Source organism: Lipotes vexillifer, unplaced genomic scaffold (genome assembly GCF_000442215.2).
Source record: "Lipotes vexillifer unplaced genomic scaffold, Lipotes_vexillifer_v1.1 scaffold802, whole genome shotgun sequence".
NCBI lineage: Eukaryota > Metazoa > Chordata > Mammalia > Artiodactyla > Lipotidae > Lipotes > Lipotes vexillifer.
The window spans coordinates 971,237-980,502 of NW_006790237.1; the positions used below are offsets into that span (position 1 = coordinate 971,237).

The window sequence follows — 9,266 nt, forward strand, 5'->3', positions numbered from 1 at the left end:
CACCTGTGGAGAGACAGGAAAGAGCTCAGTGAGGCCCGCGTCCTGGCCCAGAACCCCGACCCCACCATCCACCCACCCCCTGCAGCCTGTTTGCAGGGCCCCCTACCGCGCAGTGGGTTCTGGCAGCGAGGCTGGCAGCCCCCTTATATCGCCTCCACAACCCCCGCAGCGGGCAGTGACGCAGACCAGGGGGCTGGGGGCGCCAGGCCACCCGCCCCCCCACCGGCTCATTAGGAGCCGCCAGCGATAATGAGGAGCTGGGGGTGGGGGCCTCGCCGCTGCCTTAGCGGCCACCCACTAATTGGGACCAAGAGCTGGGACCTGAAGAGAATTGGGAGGGGGAGAGACAGACAGACAGAGAAGTGGACACAGGGGGTGTGTCAGAGGGATAAAAATAGAGACCTGCGGAAGGACCATCAGAGCAGAAGCCAGAGACACAGAGAGAGAAAGAGAGACAGGGGAAGCAGCAGAAGAGGGACTGATGGGGAGATGCAGAGACACAAAGAGATGAAGTAACCATGACAGGGAAGGACAAAGACAGAATGACAGAGAAAAGGAAAGAGAGGAAGAAAGGGAGCAACAGAGGAAGAAAGAAGGGAAAAGGAAGGAAGAGAGAAAAGAGAGGGAAAGGGACAAAGAGAGCCAGCTAGAGATGGAGGAATGAGGGAACGAGGACTCAGAACGACAGGAAATGGAAGGACAGCCAGCCTGGGCAGAGAGGTCCAGAGATGAATCCAGACAGTGAGAAAACCAGAAAGAAAGAGTGAGAAATCGGGGGAGAGGGTTGATAGGAGAAAGCGAAGGGTATGTGTGGGGGGAGGGACGGTGAAGGCAGGTATAGTGACAGGCAAAATCAGGAAAGTCTTAGAGACACTGCAAAGAGGGGAAAGAGACAGACAAGGACCCTGACTACCCTGAGGATGTGTCCAAGCCCTTCCCGGGGAGGAACTTGGGGGTGTTGTGAAGATAAGGCCCAATCCCCCTAACACTGGCTCTTAAGAGGGTGCTGTCTACACAATGGAATGGTAGGCAAAGGTTGGGAAGTCCCAAAGGGCAGTAGCAATCTGAATCTCTGATTGACAGGACATGCGAACCTAGACTCCCAGTTCTCCAGAGAGGAAGGGAACAGAGCCTGGCTCTGGGAAACAGGATTCCTGGATCTGAGGGGAGAGGTCTGAGGGTACCGACTCCTGGCTCTTGAAGTGGGAGGCTACCCGAGACCTGGATTCTTGGGTTTGGGTGTAGGAGAGGGCAGAAGGCTGGGACTCCTGGCTTCACAGGGAGGACAGCTTGGTTGGGCCACATCCCTCTACCAAATGATCCAGTCCCTAACTCCCTTCCCCACTCCAGAGACAATGCCCCTTATCTCTGTCCCTTTAAAAGTTCAAGCCTGTCGCTAGGCTCCCAGGATCCCCAGGGTGGGGGTCAGGTGCGTCATGTGCACCCCTGGGACCCTACCTCCTGCCGCCCTGCCCAGAGCCATTCTGCAGCATTCACTGATCTCTGCATTCAGCTCTGCTCACCTGTTGTTATCTTGGACCCCACTGAGCAGGTAAGAGACCCCAAACCCCAAGTGACGCTGTCTCATTTGGGTGTACGCCCACCCCACCTCCACCTGACCACAGACCTAGGCATCTCTGCCCCAGACCAGCCCCTGAGACCTTGGGATCCCAGCTCCATCCTCAATAAACAGAGACCTGAGTCCTGCCCCACAGCTCTCTCCTCCTGAAGGCTGAGGAATCCAGACCCTTATACACCTATCTCCAGAGTTCCCAATTTCCTTCTAACTCAGGACCCAAGAGTTCCAGACACCCATTTCCTTCCTCCCCTGTAATCCAGCCCCCCTCCAAGCTTTGCTCCCTCAAAATTCTAGGCATCTGAACCTTCAAGCTTCTCTTTTCTAAAGAATTAGGAATTTAGACCCACATTTAGCGCCCTCCACCCTCTGGGAGCCAGGAGGCTGAACCCCCAGTAGCCTTCTTGACCAGGATCCAGGAGTCTCCCTCCTCCCCCAGTTACAGGCATTTAGGCCCCCTCCTCCCTCAAATCCAGGCGTTCAGGCCCCCAGCCCCCAGGCGCTCCTTCTGAGCCTCCTCTAATGTAAACAACTGTTGAGTCAAGGCGTCCCCAGGGCCCTTGGAGAGGAAGAAATCCCATGTTCCCCTCAGAGGTCTACACCCTTCGAAGCCGAAGTCAAGGAGGTCTGGGGGCTTGGAAAGGTGTGTTTCTTTCCCAGTTTTCCTGGGACCCCTTAGGGAAACAGATAAGGAAATTTACTACAACTCCCAAGAAGCCCTGCGTCTCAGTCTCCCTTAGCTACGGCAGCTACCGCCTCACAGCCTTCAGGGAGTTGCAGGTGGCTTCTCCTTTACCAGGCGCCCGAGCTGGGCGGAGACGCGGTCTACCCGGAGACCAGTGGGCGCGGCCTCCGGAGTCACCTCCCTGGCGACTTCTGGCTTTAACCCCTTCCTTCCCGCTCCCCCACTGCTACAGGTAAATCCCAGAGTTATGAAATCCTTCAGCCCGATCCTCTTGCTCCTCGTCTTTCTCTTCGCCTGGCTGGGTTCCAAGGCTGCCCCTTGGACCTCACCGCCTGAGGGTTCCGAATTCTCGAGGATAGACCACCCCTCTCAGCCCTCCCCTCCTGCATCTGAAAATTCCACTCTCAATGGGCCTAACCCAGAATCCCCCAGGACCGCTTATCCTGAGCCCTGCAAGACACCTCATGTGGTTTCCCCTGAGCCCTCCCCCCTTGAATTCACTGAGACCCCCAACACTGACCTCCGAGAAAGCCCACACCCAGAGTCTCCTGAGGCCCCCAAACCTAACTCACTCAACACCTCAATATCAGAATCCCTGGACCCCTCCAAATTAAACCCTCCAAAATGACATATCCAGAACCTTCTGAGACCCCCAAACCTGACCCAACTGAAATTCCACACACAGAATCCCCTGAGACCCCCAAACCTAATTCCTCCAAAATTTCACGCCCAACATTTCCTGAAACCCCAAACACTGACCCTACCCATACTCCACACCAAGAATTCCCAGAGATTCCCAAACGTAACTCCACTGAAATCTCACCCACAGAATCCCATGAGACCCCCAAACTTAATTCCTCCAAAACTTCACACCCAGAATTTCCTGAAACCCCAAACCCTGCCCCTACACAAACTCCAAGAATCCCGAGATTTCCAAACATAGCTCCACTGAAATCTCACATGCAGAAGCCCCTGAGACCCCACATCCTGACCCCACCAAGACCTTTGACCCCAGATCTCCGGAGACCCATGACTCTGGCACCACTGAGACCCCAAATTCTGAATTCCTCCAGACACTCCATCCTGACCCTACCGAAATCCCCCACCCAGCATCTCATGTAGGCCACAATCCCAACCCCACTGATATTCCCCAAACAGAATTCCCCACTCCCCCCTACCAAGATGCAACAGAGATTCTCCCAGCCTCTGATCCTGAGATCTCCACTAGTCTTCCCCCAGAAACGCCTGCACCCTTCAAGGAAGGAGTTACTGCCCTAAATGAGCTGCCGCTGAATCCCAAATCAGAAACCCTTGCAGCCACCCAGCCCGACGCCCTTAAATTGCCCACCTCAGAATCTCCTGGGGCCGTTGATCTGAAAGTCCCCCAGAACTCTAGCCCTAAAGGGCCCGACGCCCTTCCTCCCTCAGCCCGGATTGTGAGGTCCCCTGCTCCTCCAGGGCCCCCCAATCAGCCGGCCCCTGTCACTCCGCGGGCCCCCCAGCGGTGCAGCAGAGGTGAGAGAGTCAACACTATCATCGTGGTGGAGCAAGTGAAGGAGACTGGTGAGGAACTAGGACCCGGACTCCTGGGTCTGAGGGAGGAGGGCCCTGGGAGCCGGACTCCTGGGTCGAAAGGAGAAGGCTGTAAGCCCCTCTTCGGGGTCTGAAGCGGGGAGGGGGCTGAGGGCTGGTACTGCAGGGTCTGAGGGAGGAGAGACTGGGGGCCGGGGCTCCCGGATCCAAGGGAGGAGGAGGATGGGATCTGGATTCCTGAGTCTGAGGGTGGAGGGGGCTAGGAGTTTAGACTGCTGTTCCTGGGCCTCCTTCCTTCAGGCGTGACCCTGGTGGGGCGCCCCTCGGGCGAGGCAGGCGGGGCCCTGTGCCTGTTCCTCGCCGGGACCGGGCTGCTTATTGGCATTTTCCTGCTCCTGTGGTGTCTCTACCGCCGGGCGGCTCGACACCAGCCCTTCACACACCACCGGCTCCCGAACGACGGAGATGAACCGGGTGAGCAACCCCTGTAGCGTCCCGCTCCTTGAATGCCTGCACGTTTCCTTAACCTGGTTTCGCCTGGCACTTCAGGGCGCCCTACCTAAAAGTACAGGTCCCCATCCTTGGGGACCTCAGTAGAAGCCCTGAACCCTCCAGGGTCAGGTTCTGCCCCCCAATCTTCTGAAATTTCACACACACCTGTCCAGTTCCGCCCCCAGCCCAGCCGGGAGCTGCCGCACGCCCGGAGCCGCGGTTCCCTACAAGCCCCGCCCCTTCCCCCTTCAGGAGCGCGGCAGGCCCCGCCCCTGCTGCGTGGACGCCACGCCCCCTGTCTATTCAGGGGTCCTTTAATTCGAAAACCCCGCTCCAATGGAAGGTCGGAATCCTCTTCCCTGTCTCCTCATTGGCCAGCGGCTCAGGAGAGGGGACAGGCCCCCTGTCAGCCTATGGATGACCTCGTTCCTTTGTCCCCACAGTTATGCATTTGGACGCCCCGAAGGACCCCTACAACCTCTACGTTTATGCGCCGGACGCCTGGGTCCCTTCACACATCGCTACCAAGCAGCCACTGCCCACCCCCCCACTGCCACCCAAGCTGCCTCCGCCGCCCCGCGGGGGCCGCCCCCAGCGCCTAGAACCTCTCTCCCCCTCCACGCTCCCCAACAACTTCGTGTGAGCCCCTCAAGACCTGCACCTTCCCCAGACGGAGGAAGGACCCAGAGGTCCTGTCCTCCTGGCCTGCTTTGCTACATAGGGATCCTCTCGGATCAGGGTCCTACACGCAGAGATAGATGCTTTAGATATCAGTGGAAAACATATTCTGAGGACGAATAAATCACGTGTTCCCACAGCTAGACAACTGCTCTGGCCTAAGTCCTGGGGGAGGAGAGTGGCTGGGGTCCTAGAATCCCGGATGTGAGGAGGGAGGCGGCTGGGGGCCTGGACTCCTGGGTCTCAGGGAGAAGCGTGCTGGGGACTCCCAAGGCCAATGACGACTGGGTGTGTACACCAAAGCATTTTATTGGGAGAGGGGCAGGGCAGGATTTACAATCACAGAGACAGAGACACAAAGACACAGCCCTGCCCCGGGGAAAAGCACCCCTTTTCCCCAGCCCCATTCCCTTTCCTGGGATTCTGTGACTTCTCCTATATATGTTCCCCAAATTCTAAGCCGAAATAGGGGAATCTGAGAGGGGAAGGATCCCAGATTTGGAGTCATTTAGCCCCTGAGGGAGGCAACAAATGGCCACTGAGAAAATGAGGGCAGTTTGAAACCACCCAGAAGAATAAAGTGCAAGGAATTGGGGGGAAGAGGAGCATCTTGAAACCACCATGGGAAAGTTCAATGCCGGTGGCTTCAAACCATTGAGTTGATGGACTTAAGCAGCCACTATTTAGACCTGAAAACCGTGTCAGAAAAAGTGCATGGGAGTGAAGAGAGGCATATTGTTAAAACTGCCATTTTGGTTGTTTCCCTAGGTATTATGCTAAGCTAGAGAGAAGGTCTTGGGGAATTTGGTGCTTCAGCAGAATATGCTGGTGGAGGGAGGGGTGAAGCGGGGGTGGGGGAAACGAACTTGGAAAATGCAGAATAGAGTTGGGAGAGATTTGAAACTTCTAGAGGAAGACCTTGAATTTTTCTGAAAGGGGAGCGGGGGCTGAGTAATCTCAGGGCTTAGCCTGAGAGTCCCTGGGGTTCAAGGAAAGGGGGAGGTGCCCAAAACCACAAGAGAGAGTGAGAGATTGAAGTGTCCATTCAAATAAAGCCCTGAAAGGAGAGATTTGAAACCACTGAGGCAGAAAAAGTGGAGAAGGGAACCTTTAGGGGAATTTGGGTATCCTTGAAACTGCCAGTCTGCAGCTTCACTACCCCTGAGAGGCAATTGGGAGGGGAAGAGGATTTGACAGCACTGGGAACAAGGGAGAGTGCTTCTTAGGCCTGAGGCAGGACAGAGAGGACTGGGGTTCCTTGACACTGTCACTCAGGCCAGAGATGTGTGGAATGGAGGTCCTGGAAACTGCCATCCAGTGGGAGGCACATGGTCAGTAGTCCCGGACAGGGGGTGGGGGTCTTGGGGGTTGAACTGTGCTGTGTGTAGCTCCATAGGAGGGAGGGGGAGCAGGGGGTGCCCCGGGGGGCTCAGCCTCATCCTCCATTTCACTTTCGTCACTGCCAGCCAGCTGGTCGTGGCCAACAAAGCCACATTTCTCTTCGCTCATCTCCTCAGGCTCCGCCCACGGCTGCTTCTCTCCGGAAGCGAAGACCCCATAGAAGATAACTCCTCCATAGTGCACCAGGGAGGCAATGAGGAACACATACTGCCACTCCTCCCGAGTCTGGGGAGGGGACAATGGTGAGGTGAAGTCAGAGGACAGAGAAACAGGAGGTGGAGAGAGAACCTGAGTGGGGCGGCGGTGCGGGGGGAGGGAGGCCCAGAGAAAGGGAGACCGAGATCCAGAAAGAGGCTGAGACCCAGAGAGGGCAGGGATGGAGCCCAGGGAGGGTGATGCACGTCAGGAAGGTAATATACACAAATTTGGAGGGCAAGTGGGTCAGGGCCCGTGCACGGACCTTGTGCTTAGTCATGGCACCCACGATGATGGGGCACACCATGCCGGACAACGTGCCTACGCCGTTGGAGATGCCCATGAGGATGCTGGCATAGCGCGGGGCGATGTCCAGGTGGTTCACGTTGAAGCCTGGCGAGGCGAGTCAGTAGACGTCACAGCCGATTCTCGCTCGAGTGACTCCTCCCCCACCCCTACCTCCCGCCTCCCCGCCGTTTTGCTCTTTCGAGTCAACGTTTTGCGAGGCTGGGAAGTCCCCTTCCTGAGCCAGGAAGTTCCCCACAGAGGGTCCCAGAGTTCCCCCAAGGGGCGGATCGGCGGTTCTCACCAGAGATGGCGAAGCCGCTGAAGCCCACTGCGAGGACCAAGAAGGAGATGGCCACGCCCTTGGAGTGCGAGTAGCCGACCACCAGCAGCAGCGTGGCTTCCATGCCAAAGCCTACAGAGAGCCGCTTATCTGAGCGCAGGCCGCCCCACGCCTCTCCAGACCCGTTCCCGCCGCAGCCGACCCCTATTCGCCCCAGTCTGGGCACTTCCACGCCTGTCCCTGGCTTTGTTCCCCATTCTGTCCGCGCCCGCCCTAAACAAGCCCTCACCTCCCCATTGCTTGGCCCTTGACCACGCGCACAGGCTCGCCGCCCCGACCTGGCCCTCCGTGGCCCCACCCACTGACGAGGCCACGCCCTGAAGACGCAGGGTCCAGGCCCCACCCAGGTACCTTCGCACCTTCCCTCTCTGTCCCTATTCATTACACTCTGACCTTTGTCTCTCCAGGTCCCCCCTCTTCATCAGCCAGTTCCCATCCTACTCTGGCCAGCCTCGTATAGACCCCGTCCTTCCAGACCCAACGTGGTCTTGCCTTTGCTCCACCTGGACGGCCATACCTGCCTTGCCCTTCTACCCCTCGACCCCTGAGGCTGCCACCTTCCATTCTGTTCCAGCCAAGTCTGGTCTCACTCTGGCTCAGTCTTTTTGGACGCGCCCCTGGGCACGCCCTCTGACCTCTGCCCCTTCCCCAGAGTCTGGCTCCCTAGATCTGCCCCACGGCGCTCTGCCCCTCCCAGGCTGTCCCAGACCAGATCCAGGCCCCGCCCCACTCACCCCCACAGTTCATCAACTTGCGCACGTTGGTGGTGGACATGATACGGCGGCTCCTGAGGAAGTCAGCGATCTGGCCTCCAATGGGCACGATGATAGTCATGACCAGGTGAGGCAGCGCTGACACCAGGCCCACCTGCGCCAGCGGGCGTACAGGGAGGGGGCTCAGGGGCCACGCGCCCGGGGTCTCCACGGCTCAGGTACCACCGGCTCCTTCCTGCGCCCCGTTCCAGCCCCTTGGGATGCAGGTCCCTCTCCTTCCCCCCTCAACCCGCGCCGCTCCCTCAGCACCCTCCTTTCTGAACCCAACCTTGCTGATCTCGAAGCCGAACACTTCTTCGAAGTAGGCGGGCTGGGAGATAAGAAGCAAGTAGAACGTCCAACTGCGGCAGAAGTTGGCCACGATAATGGCGTAAACTGGCATGGACGTGAAGAAGCGCCGCCAGGGTGTGTTAAACTTCTGTGGGGGGGCGAGACGAGGGACGGCTAAGACAGAGAGCAGGGCTGGGCGCTCGAGACGGCTAAGACAGAGAGCAGGGCTGGGCGCTCGAGACGAGGGACGGCTAAGACAGAGAGCAGGGCTGGGCGCTCTCCGTGACCCTATAGGGATCCCACTACAGTCCCGCAGAGACCCAGGCTTCCCGATCTCACTAGAACCTCCAAGGACGCAGGGTTGCCAGCCTGTCCACGTCCCCCATGGGGACGTTGGCATCCTAGCCTCACAGTAACACCTCAGGGATGCAGCGGTCCCGACTCTACAGTGGCCCTCGGGTTGGCAGGTGTCCGGAGACCACGATGACCTTCAGAGACTCAGAAATGTGGACCCAAGAGTTTCTTTCCATCCAATTACGCCCCCTAATTCTAGCCTCACCCACCCCAAGGTCTAAGCAAAACCTCACATTCTAATCTGCCTCTGCAGGTTTAACCACGCCCACCAGTGGTTCCGCCCACCTCGCCACCGAGCCCTGCTCTCTGCACCTGCTGTTGCCGTTCTCTCCGGGCTTTAACCCCGCCTCCTAGGTTCTAGCTCCATCCACCTTGCGTTCCCATCAAGTCTCCTCTAAACGTCTATGGATGCCCACCAAGATCTACATGCAGTGCGGGTCCAAGGCCCATTCTTCTCCTGCGTCCCTGCCTAGATATCTCTCCTCTCCCCACCACGCCCCCGCCCCGCAGGTTTGGGCCCGGACCGTGACGGGGTTCATGAGTTTGGCGCTCTCGCCGATGGCGTCCTCGATGTACTTGCGCTCCTCCTCGGAAATGCTAGGGTGCAGCGCCGGGGACTCGTAGGAGACGAGCAGCCAGAAAAGGTACCAGAATATCCCGAAGCTGCCTGGGGGGGGGGGG

The 9,266-nt window shown here is 58.2% G+C and overlaps 2 protein-coding genes across 2 annotated transcripts in view; one reads left to right on the top strand and one right to left on the bottom strand.

Annotated features, from left to right (window-relative positions):
• The first annotated feature begins 2,508 nt into the window (after positions 1 to 2,508).
• Positions 2,509 to 4,929, top strand: GFY (golgi associated olfactory signaling regulator). Its single transcript, XM_007463354.1, is given in 5 exon segments — positions 2,509 to 2,875; positions 2,878 to 3,067; positions 3,205 to 3,824; positions 4,095 to 4,268; positions 4,730 to 4,929. Coding segments are annotated over 5 exon segments (1,551 nt in total).
• A 963-nt stretch (positions 4,930 to 5,892) lies between these two features.
• SLC17A7 (solute carrier family 17 member 7) overlaps positions 5,893 to 9,266 on the bottom strand; it is a 10,241-nt gene continuing 6,867 nt past the window's right edge. Inside the window, exons 7-12 of the mRNA XM_007463355.1 lie at positions 9,110 to 9,252; positions 8,230 to 8,379; positions 7,923 to 8,055; positions 7,150 to 7,260; positions 6,826 to 6,953; positions 5,893 to 6,590 (exon numbers count right to left, since the gene is read on the bottom strand). Coding sequence (XP_007463417.1) covers positions 6,297 to 6,590; positions 6,826 to 6,953; positions 7,150 to 7,260; positions 7,923 to 8,055; positions 8,230 to 8,379; positions 9,110 to 9,252 — 959 coding nt within the window. The 3' untranslated portion in view covers positions 5,893 to 6,296. The remainder of the gene's footprint in view (positions 6,591 to 6,825; positions 6,954 to 7,149; positions 7,261 to 7,922; positions 8,056 to 8,229; positions 8,380 to 9,109; positions 9,253 to 9,266) is intronic.